We start from the raw sequence: 21738 nt of genomic DNA, 5'->3' as shown, positions 1-21738 counted from the left end.
ATTGCATGACTAATTATCTCACAGACATGTAGCAACATTTCTCTTGACTCATGGTTCCTTAGTTTAGGATTATTTATTACTATTTTAATAGAGTATGCAGTCAACATATATTGTGGCTCAGAAGGAGGAACATGATCTCTTTTGTCTTTATGAGATTATGAAAGTATGCAGGAGGGAAAATCTGTTTGTTCCATTAACCTAGCTCTATGCTGGGTATGAAATAGGAGAAATATCAAGTCCAATGATTCATTCTCCTTTACGTGTTGACTGGCGGTCAAAATGCATTTTAATAAGGTAAAAAATTACACATTGCAAATAAGATATAGATATCAAATTAGGAAAGGATTAGCTTATAAATCAAAACATAAAAAGAGAAGCAGTCTTCTATCATTCGGGTTGAGGTTTGGAATCAGAAACACAGTTTCAAACCCGGCCCCTACTCCACCCCTTACTATGTTATGTCACTCTAACAAGAACTGTTTAACCTCTCCAAGACTCAGTTTATTAAGCTGTAAATTCTGAGATTTAGTTCTCCATAGTGCTGTGATGATTAAATTAAACGTGTATTTTTAAATTACTCAGAATGGAACCTGGCAAATAGGATGCATTGAGTAAATGATAACCATGTCAGAAACTGTAGTTATTTAGCTGAAAGATGAGAAAGTAGAAGAGTTCTTAACAGCCTTCCAGTGTTTTAAATTATTTTTAGGTGATTTTCAACAAATAAAAGAATAATAAAATAACAGTTCACATTCCATTAATTGTTGTGGGCCGAACTAACATATTGTGGTAAGAAAAATGCCCTGTGAAATATACTACGTATATCTGTTTTGAGGAGCAGTGATATCAAGTTCCCAGAGACATCAAGTGACCATCCTTCTTCTTTCTGCATTATAATAGTCTTGGTTTATACCATTTTCGTAGCACAGTTATTAATATTGTCCTGATTTGAGTGGTAAAAGATAATTCTACTTAATTAGAACAGATTCATCCCATACATATTACATATTCTATGAATGTATATCAAAGACTACTCCTTCCTCCATAGAAATGAATATACCTTCAATATCATTTCACAATTTTAAACTATATTTTATTTTACTGAAGTATGAGCTAATATTATGTTAAATCTGAGTAAAATATGGTAAAAGTGTTCTTGAATATTGAGAATTAAAACCATAGATACATGTAATTTATTTTCATGTATAGCAAGACATATCATTAAAAATAAATTTTATGAATTATAAATGTATTATGTTATATGTGTGCATATGTACACTCATGTCTTCGGTATAAAAAAGTAGAGAATTGAGATTATGAAAATAAAAATAAAATTGTGCTTATCTTTTAGTTTTTAAAAGTCTTCCTCTTATTTTCCAAACCACACACCAATAAAACTTTGAGAAAGAACTCCTGAGGAATATTTCTTAACCTGAGATTAAGTTTTACCACTGTTCTTTTAATTTAATACCATGTAATTAAATATATATATACATCTGCTCTTGGGACAGAGAAAAAAGCAACTTCCCCACCTTCTACATTTTCCACATCTATGGAACATTACAAGAACCAAAAGTCATTGTAAATGATTCTGAAATACTATACAATTCTAAATTATTTATTGTTTATTGTTTAGAAAATATGTTAATCTGTTTCATATAACTTAGCAGGGCAAAGGACCCATAACTTTAAAAAGTATATATTCTATTTACCAATTTAAATTAGATATAGCAAAGTGAAATAATGAGATTTCTGGCTAACCTTGTGTATTCTATACACTCAAAGTGTTACCACTTACATTTGTGAAAGACTGAGAAAATCTCTTATGTTATATTTTTATACATATCTATAAATAACGGAGAAAAAACACATTTATTCACTAATGCATATTGTCTAGTTCTTTTGATGCCAAAGTAAAATATGTCCCAAATTATCAGCTTCTGTGATTCTTAAAAGACATGTAAATTATTTACGTACTGGGATAGAAATCTTTGCATAAACTTTAAAAAATAAAATATAATATTTATTTCAATAATCCCATATCAGTAGCATGCAAATTCTATTACTAGAATAATTATGTTTATTTTCATCAAAATAAATCAGTACTCAAGGAAACATTCCAGCTAATTCAACAGTAAATATTTTTCATTGGTTGCATCATACCTGGATTGCATGAAATATCCACTCTGATTTGCATATTTATGTACATTAAAACTGATAGAGCATTTAAAAATTAATGCATAACTATTAAATCTCAAATCAAAATTATAAAAATTGCAAGAAAACTAATTTTGTAATAAAATATGTATAAGCACAAAGCATGCAAAGTTACATACTCACCAATACAGGTAGGTAATGAATCATTCCATTGGGCTAAAGAATTGGGCACTGTATCACACCTAATTGCAATGGATCCATGGAGAATATATCCTGGATTACATTCAAAAAGAACCAATGAACCGACTGCAAATTCATTGCCAATCCTTCTTCCAAATCTTGGTTCAGGCACAGAACTGCACTGTGTGGAACTTGTTCTAGGAACAGCTGCATACAAAGAATTATTGATTTTAACTTCATATTTAGCAGAGAAATACATATTTCAAAATGTAACAGATTTCAAAGAAACCTTCACTTTTTATTAAAACTTTAACAGTTGGAATATATGTCTAAAAATTTCAATATTAATACAGAATAAAATACAATTTAAAATATATATTGTCATCAAATTTTTTTTATTTAAAAACATTTTGTTTTGGATCCTTTAAACATCAACTAAGTTTTGTTTTTTTTCTTGTTTTTTATCCCTAAACTCTTAGTAATATAACAAAGCAGTCTGTGTTGTGTATTTCAATTTATAGGATGATAACTGAATGATATATTGTTTTCCTTTTTAAACTGGGATGCCAAGATCAAAAATTATGCGTTAGGTTATATGAGGTTGTGTCACGATTTTTTTTTTTTTTCAGTAGTAGGTCCTTAAAAACACAGATTTTTAAAAAAGCAAACAACAATTTCATAGTATGTTCACAAAGTTAGTTGTTCAAAACAAGTTTTGATGAAAACAAAAACTATATTCAGGCTAACTAGAAGTCAGACAGATTAACAACAATAGAAAATTTTACTTTAATAATCATACAATATCAAATTTGAAATTGCTTTTAGGATGTATCGTTATGTCCTTCAATTGTAACTTTTGTGTTTTTCTTTTTTTTGGTTTAATAAAATAGAATGATAACAGGATGTTTTTTTCTTTTAAAAACACATAGAGACGGGATTAAAGAGTTTGACAATAGCCCAAAAAATGATATGATGAATTCCAAATAGATTGATTCCTTTTATGTAACTTGAGTAAAAGTAATTCAATTTTCAATAGTGCCTTTTAAAATCATAATACTCCATATTGTTAACAGAGGGAATACTATTAAAATTGAAACAGTAAAATATTATAACCAATATTATAAATGGGATAAGAGGGCTTAATAAAATTATCAAATATACGTTTCTTAGGAATAAAGTTCAAGATACATTTGACAATAACTACTACATGATAACATATAACTAAAATACAATATTTCAAATGATAACTCTTAGTTAAATTAAAGTGGAAGTTTGTCTATAAAAGTGAGAAAAAAATGGTGTAAACCGACTTTCAATTGCACAAAAACATTTAATAGCCACGAAGAACATTTGAATTCTCCTAAGAGAATCAGAAACTAAAATTTTAGAATGGAATACATTTTCCTTGGCATGTCTAAGTACATCAGCACAAAATTTTGTACATTTTTAATTTAGGGTGCTAGACTATGAGGAAAATAGAATATGTAGAAAGTGAAGAATTGCCAGAAAAAAAAGAAAAAGATGTTTTGAAAACAATATGCTAGAAGAAAGGAAAAATTGGACAATTAACTTGAAAATGATGATGAAATCAATAGGTATTTTTGTACTTTGGTCAAAGTAACAGTGCTGTAGTGATGGGAGAGGGAACAGGGCAAAACTGTTCAAAAAAAGAAAAAAAAAAGAAAAAAAAAACTACTGAAACCCACATATCCTATATGTTTGTGAGGATCTGATCATTCAATTACTTTGAATACAGCATGGAAACTTGATATTATTCCTTAGTGTGTTTCTAGACTACTGGGTGACTTACCTTGATAAACAAAGTGAAATCCCTTAGCTGTTATTGGTCCAACTGAAGTAAATCGAATTGTGATCTGATTACCTGAACTCAGTGGAAGTGATTCTCCTACTCAACAAAACAGACACTAAGATATCACAAATAATTTCATTCAGTAAACCTAACAAATTATATTAATTTACACTGTCATTTGCAAACGTCAATCTATGTTCCATCAAATTACTTTAATATATCCTACTGACAATACATTTTCTTTGGGTTCAGCTTCAATTGCAACCTTTTTACTGACAGGCTTTAACTACATTTTGATACATATTGCCTCATTCTTTAAAGAATCCTTAAATATTTATATTACATTAAACACCACAGACAAAGTGACTAAATATATTTACTTGATTACAATCCCAGCAAATAGTTATATTTTTCTCAAGCATTTGATTTACTATTAATTGTGTTTCTATTATTTTTTTTTAAATAAAGAGTGAGTCTATTTTCTGTTTATTTTATCTTTAATATGGATGACACAAATCTCAACTTTCTCTATAATATCAATCAAAGTTAGTCTTTAATCAATAACTGATGCATGGCAGTTCTATTAAAGGATACCTGAATGGGATCCTGAGAGGGAAGATAACAGAGAAGATTGCTGAGTTGGCCCATCATACACCTCAACAACATCGTGGAGTGATGTCTGGAAAAATACAAACTGGCCAAACACCACTGATCAACAGGAACCAGGAGAAGCAAACAAATCACCAACCATCCAAAAACGAAAATGAAAAACAAACAAACAAACAAAAAAATAGAAAGAGGAGGAGAGAGAGAACAAAGTATTACAACATAATAGTCATCTTTTTTTCTACCTTTAAAAGAGGATAGGTGCCAATTGGTTGATAAGCCTGACACATGTATTTCAGGTCAGAAAAGTAATGACCATGGCCTAAAAGAAATAAATTTTAAGAAGACAATTTTAAAAAAAGTAAATGAAATGGGTATAACTTTTAATTTATATCAGAAATCATAAGGTTGGTTTATAATAACTACTTTTTTTTTTATTTTCCCATTGGTAGTTTGAGTCTTATCACTTTGTGACTCTCTTCTCTTTTTCTAATTTTTTTTCTCCTCTTTTATATGAGATAAAGTTTAAATTTAGGGGACTTTTTTTTTATTGCTTTTAAACTGCTATCCTATTATGAATAATAGTTTCAGCAGAAGAATATAAGCAAGATACTTTTCAGGTATAGTGTTTAATTCACACTGTAAGTTAAAAATGATTTCTACACATTTACTGTTAATTTTCTGCCAAAGCAAAGAAATATTTGTGAAACCTCAGCAATTAATATATTACAAAATTTTACAAAGTGATTGTTTTTTCATGGTAAGTACAAATTTGAAGTACTTACCAAGAGAGCTTTATAAAAAAGAACTTTTACTTCATTTTGTACTTTAATTGTGAACTAACTTTACATGCAGAAACTACCCAAACTGTAACTTAAAACAAAGAACCTGTTCTAGCACAGAAATCAGCTTGTGTTTTGTGATTTAAAAATGAAATGGATAACAAAAATTATCCTTAAAACATTTCACTAAGTGTAAATTTTGTGGGGTTTAAAAAGAGCATGATTTTCTAAAAGCTTAGTAATGAAAAAGCAAGGTCACTTCTATATATTGAAAATCTCATTATTGTTAATAAACTCTATACTGCATATATATATATATATATATATATATATATATATATATATATATATTTTTTTTTTTTAAAGTTCTTTATATTTTACACCTTAAATTAAGGTTATGGTCGTTCTTTGGTGATCCTATGAAGACAGGCGAGTTCATTTGAAACATGCTGAGTTTGCATATGAACACATACACAAGTATTGTAAACAAAGCTATACTTATTTTCTTGGCTTGCTAAAATAAGCTGGTAATCTCAGTCCAGTTCTTTATGGGGTGAAAGAAGATGAACACAGATACAGGCTCATTGCTTTGAACAAAACCTGAACATTGAAGTGATAAATTTCATAAGTAATCCTCCTTAAAACATTTCCTAGAAGTCATGAAAACAAATTTGTTTCTACCAAATCAGATGTAGGTAGTAAATTATTTTAATGGTTTGCAATTCATGTGAAACATTTTCAGTTCAGACTTTTTAAAAAGATCCATATTCTTTATCAAATCCGAAGCTATTTCAAAACTACTCCAAAGAATATTGAGAAAGTTTTGTTTTCTCTTTTTCCATTTGTTGAGATTGGTGTTGGGATGATCTGTTTTCAAATGAGTCTTTAAAAGTTTCTACCACAATGCTGATATTGCCACTGCCTTTCCATGTGCAGGAACTCATCTTAGGAACTTGGCTAAATCAAGAACACTGTGCGACAGCCTCTTGACAGATAACTTATTCTTTCTCTATCTTTCTGGGAGTCATTAGGAAAAAAAAATCAAATTCAACATCCTTTAACTCTTTATGTCTAAATAGCTCAAATTTTCATTAGGAAATGTGCCCAATTATCAAGCAAACTACTACATTTACAAACAACTTCTAAAACAACCAAAATACACAGTAATCCAGGATCTTTTTCTAAGGAAAAACTGAAAGAAAAAAAAAAAAAGAATTCCCTCATTTTTCTTGTTTGTAGGCCTCTTCTTCTCAATTGTTACTTGTCTACACATAAACCAGTTTTGTGTCACCTGTAAATTGGATATGTAGACCGTAAATTTAACAATGTAGCCGTTAACACCATATATTTACATCATGTTAAGAAAACCGCAGGGCATGACTAATGACTTTGAGTGATGAGTAACTTGTGCCGTTAATGTCTTGTAGTACTACTTCTGAGATGAGTTTGGGAAGAATCAAGAAGGTTGAGGGTGAAGGAGTTGAGTATTGAATCGTTTCATATTAAGCAATCAGAAAGCTACTTTTTTTAAAACTGTGACCTACCTCTGCATTAACATTGCAAAAGAAATTTTATTGTATTATTTTTTAATTTTTTGTTTTCGTATAACTATTTTTTGTTTAAGTATAGTTGGTATACAATATTATATTGGCTACATTAGTTTCAGGTGTATGATATAGTCATTTGATATTTTTATATGTTACCATGTAATCAATCACCCCACTAGGTCCAGTAACCATATGTCATGGTGCTAAGTTATAACAATATTATTGATTATATTCCTCTTCATTTCTTCCACAGATCTCCCCAACCACCTCCCCTTGGCCAAAGAAAATTTTAAATTAAAAATATCTTTTATTAGGAAACAAAATAAATTTTACTCTGAGAGGGTATTGAATCATTGCATTAAAAACAACAAAAATCACTAAGTATGTTTTTAATAAGTTTATCTGTAGGATGAAGAATCAAGAACACTTGCATAGTAGTTTGATTTCCTACATATTATCAGGTTAACTGTCATCTCACTAAAGTGATACATTAAAATTTTGAGCCAAATCCCCCTTTCTTATCCAGAAATCTTAAGAGTTAAATGGTATCTCTTGTGTTTGCTTTGCCATTTTGTCTGTAAATGTCTTAATTTACTTAGTTTTTTTTTCTTTCTTTTTTTTCGGGGGGGAGAGGGGATTGTGGGTATATATGCCCTGTGGAAATTGTAACGGGCAAACAGAGTATCTTTTGCTAATTATGTAAATAGTGGCATTTAAAAAATAAGATGTCCTTTATTAGTGTATTAGTTTTCTATTGCTGTGTAACAGATCACCACCAACTTAGCACCTTAAAATCACACAAATTTATTATTCCACATTTTGATGGGTCAGGAGTCTAGGCATGACTCAGCTGGGTTCTTTGCCCAGGTTCTCATAAGGCTATAATCAGGGTGTCAACTGGGCTGAATTGTCATTAGGAGGCTCGACCGGGGAAGAATCTGCTTGGAAATTCATTTAATTTGTTGGCAGAATTTCGTTGTGACCGTTTGACTATATATTTATATCCTCAGCTATTTTCTGGCTCTTAGTTGGAGGCTGTCCTCAGGGTCTAGTGGTTGCCTACAGTTTCTCTGAGGTTTGTCTTAGTCAGGTTGGACTATGATAACAAAATACCATAGACTCATAAACAATACTTCTTTCTCACAATTCTGGAGGCTAGGAGTCCAAGATCAGGGCACTGGCAGATTCAGTGTCTGGTGAGGGGCCCATTCCTGGTCCCTGGAGATGTGTCGTCTTGCTGTGACACATGGCAGAGGGGCAAGGGCTCTCTCTTAGGCCTTTTATAAGGGCACTCGTCCCATTCATGAGAGCTCCATCCTCACGACCTAATCATCTCCCAAAGGCTCTGTTTCCAAAGACTTTCACATGGGGCATCAGGACTTCACCTATGAATTTGAGGGGGACTTAAGCATTCAGTCCATGGCAAATCCCTTCACAGTTCTTGGCCATGTGGGCTCATTCATTATGGCTGATACTTCATGAGGCCAGCCAAGAGAATCTCTCTACTTAGTTTTCTTATGTTCAGAGAAGAGTAGGCCTTCTGCTTCTAAAACATTCTGAATGGCCAACTGTATTCTTTGAATGTGTGAGACTGATGTAGGAAAGAATTGTGAAAGACTTTAAGGTGGATCAAAAGATACCTGGATGCTGTTTTTTAGTGAGCGGGATGTTGCATAGCATACCCTTCTGAGTCACGTGTGTTTATGGGGGCTGTGGCATATGCAATGGATTATCATCCAACGGACAGATTTTGCTTCTATTCATAAATTAATTTCAGCATTTGGTCTATCTGTCTGTCCATCTATCTGTCTGTCTGTCTGTCTGTCTATCTATGTATCTATCTATCGTCTACCTACTTACTTACCTGTTTTTGGTCATTTGAATTGTCTTTTGAACCACTGTAACATCTTACTGGATCCCTCATTAATTCACGAATTAAATAAAAATGTTAATGCATATGTATTTTGTATTAGTATGGGAGTCATGATTGTGCCCTCTTTAAAACAAAACAAAACAAAACAAACAAAACAAAACAACTTTTAATGCTGATCTAGATGCTAACACTTCACTTTAATGAATGGACCGCCCTTCTATTTCTAGTTATTTTTATTAACTCCCAAAGGCAGGGCTGATTTTGCCTTCTGGTATGATTAGCAATGGTCTATCTTCTTTTTCTTAGTTTCCAACAGAGATACTGAATTCTATGCATCTCAGCTCCAACTTTATTTCCCTTTCTCTGAAGATGTGCACATAGATATGAAAAGCACTTTGCTCTTAGGCTATTAGAGTAGACTATAAACATGAAACAGTGTCTTATGAGAAACACTATTTTAAATGATTTTTTCTCCTTCTTTAAGCATAGCATATGTAAAAAAATAACGTTTTAACTCATTTGTTGTAAAAGCCATTTTTATAATGTTATATGTATTACTGCAAGCTTAAAAAAAGTTAGAAAAGGGATGCCCAATGGGTAGAAATAAACATGTAAATATCCCTACAAATAAGCCTATGCAAATAATCTATCTTCATGACTGAAACTACTTCTGATCCTCTTATTTCCCCTATATTTTATTCAAGAATACACTTTATTAATTCAAGTAGCATTTGCTGATTCTTTTCTGTGATGTACCAGAAACTGGGGTTAAAAAGATGATCAATACATCAAGGGTCCCTGCTCTTACACTCCGTTAATTATATTTGAAGTCATTTGTTGGCACCTTACCTTTATTCCACCTATGCAAATATGTTCAACTAGCTTATTACATTAATATAAACCAACAACAGGGAACTCCATGCAGATCAGTGCTGTGCTAATCATTTACCTCATTTTTCTAAGCAAGTCTTTGACCAGTCCTCTATTGGGTAATATTTAGGGGAGTTGCAGATGCATTTTAAAGAAATTTATAATTTAGATTTTTAAAAAATCATGTAAAAGTCTGATTACATCACTTAAATACAGGAAACCTTTCATTTAGATCATATGGGTAGGGTGTTTATTTCCACTTTAACATTTTGTCCTGGTTCATTTGCTTCCTCATGAGCAAATAAAGTCAGATGATAAAGTCGGATGAGACGAGGTATTGTGTCTATCTATTCTTCTTTGTTGACAAAGCAAGATTTATTTATTTGACATCTAGTTTTAACAGTATCATACCCATCCAAGACACTAAGCAGGGTTCCCTTCCCTGAGAAGTTTTGCATGGGATGAGTGTTCATTTAAGTAAGTTTCAAAGAGTTTCCGTTTCCTCTTCTACATCAAACTCTGTCAAATCCTTTATCCTTTGGCCACATTCATTTAACTCATGAGAATTTGTTCATTCTGCTTAATTTAGCCATGCCAAATATAAGTCACCAGATGATGGGAGAATGCCTGGATGACATAAACAAACTCCTGAGCTTTAACATGGCTAAATTGTTACACTACTCAGCGCAGGCCAATAGTCACTTCGTAAGTCTCATTGTGGAAAACAGTATAATGGGTACCTGGGGTGTGACATGAAATGGTTTACCGTCCAGAGGGGTGTACATTACTTTAGAATAGGAATAAATAGAAGAGAGAAGTTAAACGCTCCCCTTTCCACTAAATTCTACTGTGGAATATTGCTGAAATGTTCTGCCATAGTCTAAGCAAGTCAGAAACTTTTGGAAGTTACATTTAGTTCTTGTGCCATCAAAATAATAGCCAGTGCATTGTACAGAGGCCCACTGATTTAGCAATTAATTCACTTTAAATGAGGTCAATAAAAAAAACATGGACATGATTACTGCTATTCAGTGATCAGGATTGGAGTTATTGAATTAAAAATGAAAATTGAGTTTATGCAAATAAAGGATTTCAACTTTGTTGTAAATTTTGTTTTTCTCTCAGAAGGGAATAACTCACAGACTATCCCAATGGCACACTAGTGTGAGAAGGAAAACAACTCAGAATCAGACTGGGCCATGGGTAAGGGAACTGATCTAACCACTACTATGGAAGGTGGTGGTGATAAGTTAAAATTAAAATGTCTAAGAGCTTGCGGTAAATGCAAGTGTGATTGAAACTTGCTTTGATGTAAAATGGTTCAAATTTGGTGGAGAATGGTAGGGCAGTAGGTCTCTGTGGGCAGTGGTAGCTCTACTAGTCAGATGGGTGATACTGTGTTAATGATGGTAATTATATACTAACATAACAACGTGTCTTTGCTCCCCCACAGAATGGATAAAGCAGCTTAAAGATTGTGAGCATCTGAAGCTGAGCAGATTTAAAGGGACTGACACTTTCAAATTCCATTCAATGGGTCTGAAATGCACTTATCAAGAATATTATAATAAACTGCCTAATGAAGAATTAAGGTTTCAGGTTCTGGAATCAGAGTCCCTAGGATTGAATCCGGATGTACCACACAGGGAAGTTATTTCAACTTTTCATGCCTTAATGTCTTCATCTGTAAAATAGGAATAATAAATGTACCTAACCTAGTAGGATTGAGGTGAATATTATATAAATTGATACTTGTAAAACACTTTGAACAATGTCTAAAACATAGTAATAATATGTATATTACCGTGTTTCCCCGAAAATAAGACCTAACCTGAAAATAAGCCTTAGCATGAGTTTTCAGGATGACATCCCCTGAACATAAGCCCTAATGCATCTTTTGGAGCAAAATTAATATAAGACCCAATCTTATTTTTGGGGAAACACAGTAGTTACTGTTGATAATAACTCAGCTTTATAAATATACTTGCTGCTAATTCAATTAACTGATAGGCAAAATTTAATTGGCCTTTGATATTAAATGGTATATGCTTTTTCATCTTCTGCTTTCCATACACTCATTTTTTTAGAACAAATGATAAAACTAATTGAGTTAGAAGAGTATTCCAGCTATTTTGGTCAAGCTTCATTATGATTTCAAAATGGCTATGCACTTCTCTAACAACTTGATTTTATATTTTATCCTTTTGGGTGGAATATGAATACATAATTAGCAGCTTTCTATATGGGCAAAGAAAAGAGGAGCTTTCACTGAATTCTTTAACTACACTGCGCACATTGCCTCCTACACACGCCAGGTCTCTTCTGCTGGCTCAGTACCAACAACCCCTCAACTCTCAAAGTTCTACTGAAAAAGAGCTCTTTAATTGACAGGATTTGCATCTATTTTAGGATGACAGATGAAGGAGTACATCATAGGGCAACATTTTTAAAGACTTTCTCAGTTTTTCTATAAAATCATCTACTTTTGTACTTTTATTTTTGTTTACCCCCTTGATCTTAAATCCTCTTCCCTCTTTTGCAAAGGGAAACTCCATTACAAAGACATATTCCCATACAGAAGAGTGTCTGGGAAGAAAAAGAAATCGGAAATATTATAAATTCCTATTAAGCTCTAAGCTTGATTCTTAATATGCCTGGAACTGCTTTTGCAAAATCTATACATTCTTTAGTATTCCAGGGTTCATTTTAATTATATTAGGCACTCAGCTGGTTGGTCACTATGCTAATTTTTTTTTAAAAGAATTCAGTTCTGTTTTACTTAGTTTGCCTTTTATTGACCGACATAGCACAGAAGCAAACACACACATGCACCCACACTACTGAAAACAGAAATAAAGAATATGCAAATCAAAGATATGTCTGGAACTGTACTTGATTATGTGCGAAAGAATAAAAAATGACTGCTGGTGACATAAGTAATCAAAAAGTTAAGCTAGCTTTATATGCATTTTGGCTCATACTTTCAGCTCATGTGAATATTTCAAGACATTGTAAAAATGCTCACATGTGTTAAAGTCTTCTTTTTCATATTAGTCACAGATGGAACTCTTAGCTATCTGTACACTTTGAATTTAAAACTACTTATTGTATAAACAACTCCAAGGTTGCATTTTGGGACCATTATACTACTTGGATATCTCATGACTTTAAAGGCTTTCTCATTTAAAGATGACTACAAGGAACCCAATTAAAAGTTCAATTTTATGAAAAATATAAAGAAAAGTTAAATATTATGAAAATGTACTCTTAAGAGCACCAAAAGGTAGACCTTTTAAAATCACTCCCAAATCAAATCAGTGCACTACTTATTTTTTAAAATAATCATCTTGTACTAGAAAAGGAAAGGAGTTTCATTAATTGATAAAATAATAAGTGACAGTTTTATCAGTGTTTTGGAAACTTGTATTTTTTTTATATGAGATTCCAAATGCTCATGCTTATTATTATAGTACAATAGTGGTGACTATTAACTCATAGTGAGGTGCTTTATCCATGTTAATACGACATTTTAATTAGTCATGTACATCATATACTAATTATCTAGGAGGCTATTAAAATCTCTATATACAAGCCTGGCTCCAACCTACATGTTGGGGCCAATCCTGGTCTGGAGAAAATAATCTAGAAGTGCCAGGTTAGTAGCTCACAAAGGACAATGAGATCATTTTGGATCTGAAAAGAAATATGCCAAAGCCTTATTATTGCTATTTTGTAATAATTAGAAAATGAAATATGTTATTTAAAAAAAAAAGAATTTCATGGTTCTCACCATGACACCCAATTATCCAGTATTAAGTAGCTACAGAAAACTAGTCCTGCTTTGAACTCATAACAGTTAACAGAATCCTAATTTATTTTTCTGGTGTGATACTTCTGTCAATCCATAAACTAGGTTTACTCACTGAATCCATAATATTTACTTTTGGGATTCCCTAAGGCTGGCATTCTGTCTGTATTGTGACCATTTCCTTAACACTCAAATTCCAAAATTGTTCATTTGACATATTTTAAACATATAGACATTGTAAAATATCCTCTTATAGAATCTATACTTCAATTTTCTTTAAATTTTCCAGTATCAAGTATTTACTTAACTGCAAGCCAGCGGCTTGCCTGCAATTTAGTGGTTGTAACCTTTCCCAATAGCTGAAAATTAATTCGGTGTTTAAAAAGCAATGAAATCAAGAAAAACACAATGAGCAATTCTGTTGCATGTCTAAAGAATTAAAACAGGAAAACAAAATGATAAATTTAAAGTGTTAGAATATTTTATTAACACTTTTATTTTTAACTCAATTTCAGTTTGGATGAGTATCTTTCTTTAATTGTGTCTAAGATTGTATTCTACATATTTGGCAGTCTGCCAATTCCCAACAAGGCCAGAGAGGTCAGGAAAATATTCTCACATGGATTATAACACACATTTGTGGGATTTTTTTTTTTTTTTAATTATGGAAATTTCCAAAGTTGAAAGAATAGTAAAATTAATATGCATGAACCCATCATCCTATTTCAAAAATTATCAACAGTTGCCAGTTTTGTTTTATTTGTTGTCTCCCATCCCTTCTGTATCCTCAACCTGGGAGAGCTTTAAAGCAACTCCCAATGTCATACCCTTTTTCAATATATGATTCAGTATTTATCTCTAATAGATAAGGACTTAAAAAACAGCCACAATTATAATTACCATATCTATCAAAACTAACGACAATGTTTTTCTATCACTTAATAAAAATATCTTGATTTCATTTCCTGATTTTCTCCAAAAAATATATTCTGATAGTTACTTTGATCAAATCAGGATCCAAACAAAATCTATACATTTCATTTGGTTGATGTGTTACAGGGCTTTTCATGTATAAAATCCCTGACCTCCGTGTTATTTTCAACGTCATCTACTTATGGAAAAATATGGGTCTGTGAGAATAAAATAAAAGTTAACTGATTGAAATTTTACTATCATCTGTCTAGTTTATGAGTATGTAGAGAGTTGATTTTATAAAGTTACTAAAAAGCAAGTAACTTTGGAGGGCATCTCTGGAGGAGAGAGGGCTTCTCTGTAGACACGTCTCCTAATCCCCCTAAGTCTCATTTCAATCGGAGCAGCTTTACTTCCCTCTGTTTTATTTATGGGACTTTCACATACAATTCAGCATTAAGCCTGAATTCAAATTCTTGCGTTCACTGAATTCTTTAACTACACTGTGCACATTGCCTCCTACACATGCCGGGTCTCTTCTGCAGGCGCAGTACCACAACCCCCTCAACTCTCAAAGTTCTACTGAATAAGAGCTCTTTAATTGGCAGGATTTGCATTTATTTTAGGATGACAGATGAAGGAGTACATCATAGGGCAAGATTTTTAAAGACTTTCTCAGTTTTTCCATAAAATCATCACCAGTCATCTCTTTAACTTGGGTTCTAGTCTCATCTTGTTGAGAGTCATGCTTGCACATTTTCATAACAGAAAGAATTTCAGGCCTGCTTATTCTTTTTATAGATGTCACTCTACAATGATGTAATTCTACCATATTCTAAGATTTATTTTCTGGGACCAGTGTCTGTTAGTAATGTCCAATTAAAGGGAGAGAATTTGCTATTGCTAGAAATTTAGAAAATGGGATATCTGGTGTATTCTTTTATTTACTGAACAAATAACATTTATATAAAACACCAAAAAGATATATTAAGCATATTAATTAGTTACCATCCATCGTACTCTTACTATATGTAAGCATCTGTGCTGAGCTCTTTATACACATCAGTTAGATTGACCCTCAAAACATTGAGGTAGGCACTATTATATCTATTTTAAATATGAAAAATACAAAAACAAATAAGTTAAGACAACTATCAAAAATTACAAAGTCAGCAAGGGGAAGAGCCAAGATTTGAGGTCATGGAATATGACCTATCATAAGCCTGGTCTCTTAACCTAGTATGGGGTGTACTAGTGAATAAAGTAGCTTTGAAAAACCATTGAGGAAATCTTAAGACAGCAAAACCCTACAATTAAGATTCATGATAAAGATTTTGAACTAAAAGGAAAAATGTATTTTGTTAAGAAAGGTGGGAAAGCTATTTTAGAGTACATATATTTATACATCTATTTGTCCTAAATGGCCAAAGACTTATTTAGTATTATTAAGAACACAGGAGTAAATTTCTGTTATCTTGAAAATATACTCATATCATTTATACGAAAATGTATTTTTCACAAATAAGGCATTATATGTTCTGTAGACTATTAGCCCTCTTTAGGAATATGTTTTAGAATTCAGAGCAGTAGCTAGATCTCTTAAATAGCTTCTGTTGTCATAAATATTACAAAATAAAAGGTTAATAGTAAGGAGCCTGGGATTTGCAGTCCTGTAAACTTGGATTTGACCAGCTTTGCTACTTACTGTTGTGTGACCTTGACCAAGCTACTAAGCCTTTTTAATATTTTTCCTAATCTTCAAAATAATACCCCGTCCATAGGATTGTTGTAAAGATTAATCGCTAAGCATCTTGCCTAGCAGGTGCTTAACATACACACCCGTACCCCACTCTCTCTCACACACAGACACAGAAAAACACACACTACAACTTGTAACCTTTTCTAATGTCTTCCTTTAAAAAGACTTAAAATCAAAATGTGATTTTATAAATAAAATAAATTAACCATTCAGTTTTTAAATTCTGTCAAACGTGCTGGTCAGTAGTAACGGTCAGAAGCAATCTTAACAATGACAACAATAATAATCATAGACTATCGATTTTGGTAGAGGTCTTATCAGTCATTTAGTCCAAATCTTCAGATGCTAAAATATATGTATTTTAGTCCCTAACCTTCCCAAAAGAGTATATGCCTACTTAATGGAGTATGAAGGGGTTGTTGGAATAAATCTACAGAATATATACTGTTCAAAGGACACACTGACATGTGTTAGCAGGGAGATTGTCTGCTTTATTGTTTCAGTTCCCCAAAAGACTTTTCTTCTACAGTTTTATTTTATTTTTTCTATTTAGAAACTATTTCAAACTGCATTGTCCATAACTGAAGAAAGAAAAAAAATATATGCTACTGTCGAAAAGGGCACAGATCAATTTAATTCCTTTTAAGAAAATTGATAGATATGTTCAAACAAACCAACCCTCCAGTGAACAAGTAAAATCCCATTTTTGAGAGGTGGTCTTTTATTAAAACAGAATTACACCTCCTGGAAAATTAGTGATACGAGGGCCAGTGGTGATTAATAACTAGTGGTCTCATACCAGACGAATCTAAACCCTACGCATGGGTTATGTTTGAAAGCGATTACCAGAAGGCTCTTAAGATTTCAAAATGTACATCCTCATGGAAACAGTACAAAAATAATAGGTGCCCAGATTAACTCACAAAACCAATCTGACCTGAAATCAGCGTAGTTCATGAACATAACAGAATATATTCACTGTACAAGAGATTTTGTGATCATCTAGTTCAATTATTTGTTTGACAAATGAGGTAGATGAAGCTCCAAGAGGTTGAATGATGGATTTCATAGTAGTCCTATAGGAAAATGCATTGTAAGCTCCAACTAGAATAGCAAGAAATATATCCCAACAGGATTTGGGACTTCGTTAAAAGAAGAGTTTAAAGATCTTAGAGACGAATGGAAAACACTGCATAATCTTATTATGCCTGTACTGTTATATGCACAGGCATGTCCAAGTTGATCATCAAGGTGGATAAATGGGGAAAAGTGAAGTTTTTATACTGAAGTGCAGAATTTTCAAATTGCGATAAGCATATGTGTAGTCTGAGAATGATTATACCCTTGTTCCTAATTTAAATTAATAATTTACTTTTGAGGTCCCATTCATATTTTTTTCTGCCTATTCTCACCCAATACGTGTCTTTTCCCCCCATCAGTAGATGAAAGCCCCTGTAGCTTCATTGTGTGATGAAGTATTTAAGTTCCTTGTGTTGTCTGTATATATCAGAAGCTGTGAAGTGCAGAATCATTCTAAATAATCTAAATGACTTAAACTATAATTCCAATGGAAATAGCTCATATTATATTGTAAAGAAGCTTTTTATATAACATTTGCATAATTTATTCATAGAACTGTGTAAAACATTTAGCTTTTAAAAGAAGCTCTGTGAAAAATGTGTTTTGGATTGTCTTCAATAAAAAAACGGTTGCAAATTAATCATTCTTTTTCTGAATGCAGAGGAACTAAAATAGCATCACCTCCACTCTTCCCAACTTACTTGTAGGAATAGTTAACTGTTCAATGCCCTGAACAATGGTAAAAATAGAGACAAATAATTTAAAAATGAGATTTCAAATAAACCAACAAACTCATCTATTTAATAATTTGTTTCTCATTACCATAGCAAATTATTAATGTTTTCAGAATAATTAATGTTTTAACTAAATATTTAAAATTAATTTATAATTACATTATCATTATTAATTAAAAACCTATATATTAGGAATACAAATTATTTGTGCATGTGACTCACTTGTATTATGTGTTGGCTAACTGGTTTACAAATCCATAGTAACTAGCTTCAGAACAGAAATGGGACACTATTTTGTTTTTTCAGTGAATGAAACTTCTTTTAATGGAGCTTTTGTTAAGACTCCCTCTGGAGATCAAGGAACTAATATGTGATTGCATAAAATTATTCAACTTCCCTCAAGTATGTCTGACCTTGATCAAAATTACCATCACATAATTTTCATTTCCTTCCACATGTGCATTCTTCTATTTCTTTTTCTTTTTTTAAAGGAATTGTTTTGTTTATTTCTTGTATAACTGTTATTCTGAATAAATAACTAAGTTTTATTTCTTAATTTTTAGTTGTTAAAGAGCCATTGCAGTTAAATAATGCTGAGCCCTAATTAGCAATAACCATTAAGCAAAGAAATCACATGTAAAATGCGACTATTATGATTTATTTTATATGATATTCCAAAATAAATAAGGGACCTTGAAAACATTTGAACAGTATACTGTAAAAGGGTCACATGTAGCCTGCTTTTAAATTTTTGAAAATTAGAACTGTTAAAAATCTTACACTAAATTCTATTTTTATACATTTTTTTCATTTTTATAAATGATAGGTACAGATAATATTCTGACTTCAATTTGTTAATTCCAAATATTCTCTCAGGTTAATTTGAACTTAATTTATGGATTAGATAATTCATTTTAATTCAGCAGAGAGTGAGACAGGGCCACAAGAAAAAAATTCAAAGGAAGCTTATTGTCACTGTTTTATACCTACATTTGCTGCACTTACTTATGCTGCCAGGATTTGATATGTATTTGCTGTGTGAGGGTTTACTTATGATGGTTTGAGCAGTAGGTGTTATTATCCTCATTTGGAGGATGAGGAAACTAAGGCCCCAAGGCCACCCCAAGGGAAACTTGTGCAACTGAGATTCACATCCAGAGCCTCTTAAACTAACACTCACTTTTAACTATCGTTGTAAACAATCGCATATCAGACATATTGGACACTCAGTGTGGATCATTTTTAACATTTCCTTCCTCCATGGTAAAAGTATTTTCATTAATAATCAGAAAATAAGCAAATATTAATGGCCAGAAAAGAAATACAGTGACAAAATTATTTTTATTAACCTGTTACATATATAATGGTATTATAATAATATGTATAATATGTATAATTGTATAGTAGCATGATTATGTGTAATAATATATACTATAATAGTTAACATTTCAAAATAAAGTAAATGTCATGGTACGGAAAAGAAAGATGTAATCGAGTAACAGTTTAATTATATGAATGTAATATTGAAAAACATGGCAAAAAAAATTTTTACTTAAATTTGGACTTCATATCATTCTTTTAAATTGTAAGCAGAAATATATAATAAAATCAAAGTAACTGCATAGCGTTGCTTAACTGAAATAAGTCAAGTTCAGCTTATTTGCTTTACAATCATTGCTCTATCATGTTGATACTATTTAAATGAAGAAATATATAATACAATGGGGATGGATACATGAATTAAAGCGAGCTGGAATGATTCCAAATCATTAAGACTTACTCTAAAAAAAAGATGGTGTTTTCTTAATTTAGTGGGTCAAGGGAAAAATCTATGTTCAAATAAAGTAAAATACCACTAGTGAATGTCTGTGTGTGGGGGTGTGTGGGGTGGGAAGTAAAAACATTAAAAAAAAATTGCACAATTCAGTGGATGCTTATATTGATTTTCAACTTTCTATAACATTTTTCAAAACAATTCTTTTGCATCAAAGGAACTAAATAGAATCACATGTCCTGTTTATTTTTTTTTTAATTTTATAGATAAAAAGCTAAAAATACTGAATTATTCCAATGAATGAGTGGTTCCTGGTACTCTGTGACCCCTCTTCCTGTATGTTCTCCTCCAACTTCTCTGACTTTGTGTACCTAGACTCTCCGACTCATTCTCTTAGCTAATGTCTAGTCATGTTTGAAGACTCAACACAGAAGCTGTCACTGAGTACCCACTACCATTACCTCAGCATTTATTGGATTCAGGGTTGCTCACATATGCCTCTATAGGATACCCTGCTTATTCTGGTCATATAAATTGTCACATTTTGAAATTTTGATTTTAATATATTTTTCCTCCAGTAGATGAGATTACTTATTTGTGTATCCCAGTATCTATTTCCCTGGCACTCATCACATGTTTGTGCCATGAATGTAGAAACAACTATGTACACAAAGAAAAAGAGAATGAAAAATGCTGAGATAATGTTTTCACTCTTTTCAGGTAATCATGATACCTTCTAATCATTTCAAATAGCAGGTGTTAAAAAAGATTGTGTCGGCATGGCTCTCGTTTTTCATATCCTTGTTTTCTCTCACAAACAATATTATTTAAGCAATTATCAATCACATCTAACAGGGTTTCCTTAAATATAAATCGAATTGTCATAGGTTTCTTAAAAAGAATAACAAAAATAACAGTATTTAATTCAGTTTACTGGTGATTGATGCCCTCATATCCTGTTAAAGAGGCAACAGAAAAACGCTACTAGTCAAATAAAAACAAGCTGACTGTCCTCTGCCAAATCTTTTCTAACTTGAGAAAAGATATCTGCCTGGTCACCAGATCCATTTTACGATATTTATCATGAGCTATTCTGTATCTGTGCTAGCCCCAGAGGTTCAGGGTCTGCCCCCTGGACCTGCTTCCTTGAGTATTTCCTGCTGATAACCTCAAACAGAGACACACAAGTCATTACTTTCTGTCTTCTAAATGTGTTGTGATTCTAATCAATCACCTCCTTTCCTCTCCATTCCCATCATTCTATCCTCAGTTAAAAACATTTATGACCAAGATACCTAAAACAATAAACATGAAAGTATGTCACCTCTGCTGGAATAGGTCACCTGAGACTTGGTCTCTATTTTATAAAGAACTGAAAGTTTAGAAATAATCAGTAATTTGCCACTAAACATATTCACCAAGAAGTCACCATATTGTGGCCTTTATAGAAATATAACAAATTAGAAATCAGAGTTTTTATACTTCAGTAACAGGTGGGATTACAAAAAAAAAAAAAAAAAAAAAAGTGTGCAGTGCCTGGGATAGGTGAAAACAATACATATTAGCAATCTAATTCTAAATAACGTCATACATTTCTAGTGTCAATGAAATATCAATCATTTTGGAAAAATGAGGTAGTGTCTTTATTTCTTTTTATTTTTTATTTTTTTTTTGTATAAAGTGTTACAGATACCTTTTAGAATATCTTTTAAGTGTTGCCCCACATGTCTGAGGCACTGAAGAGGGAAAACATGACTTTACAGAATGGGTGTACTTGTACGATATGCATCATGTCAGGAAGCTTTTAAAATCAGTTTTCCAACTCCAAATCTCTGTTTTGCCCCTC

The 21738-nt window shown here is 32.0% G+C and overlaps 1 protein-coding gene across 6 annotated transcripts in view; it reads right to left on the bottom strand.

The window, feature by feature from the left end:
• The window catches only part of CSMD3 (CUB and Sushi multiple domains 3), a 1090811-nt gene that overhangs the window by 170286 nt on the left and 898787 nt on the right, over window positions 1-21738 (bottom strand). For 4 of the 6 annotated variants that reach the window (XM_074316364.1, XM_074316365.1, XM_074316367.1 and 1 more), the window contains 3 exons: window positions 4742-4855; window positions 4148-4243; window positions 2341-2544 (listed from right to left, as the gene is read on the bottom strand). In XM_074316364.1, the coding sequence (XP_074172465.1) occupies window positions 2341-2544; window positions 4148-4243; window positions 4742-4855 (414 nt within the window). The remainder of the gene's footprint in view (window positions 1-2340; window positions 2545-4147; window positions 4244-4741; window positions 4856-21738) is intronic. The other 2 variants (XM_074316366.1, XM_074316370.1) reach the window with 1 other exon arrangement.

This window comes from Rhinolophus sinicus, linkage group LG12 (assembly GCF_036562045.2).
Source record: "Rhinolophus sinicus isolate RSC01 linkage group LG12, ASM3656204v1, whole genome shotgun sequence".
Taxonomy (NCBI): Eukaryota; Metazoa; Chordata; class Mammalia; order Chiroptera; family Rhinolophidae; genus Rhinolophus; species Rhinolophus sinicus.
This window is presented reverse-complemented; position numbering and strand designations above follow the sequence as displayed.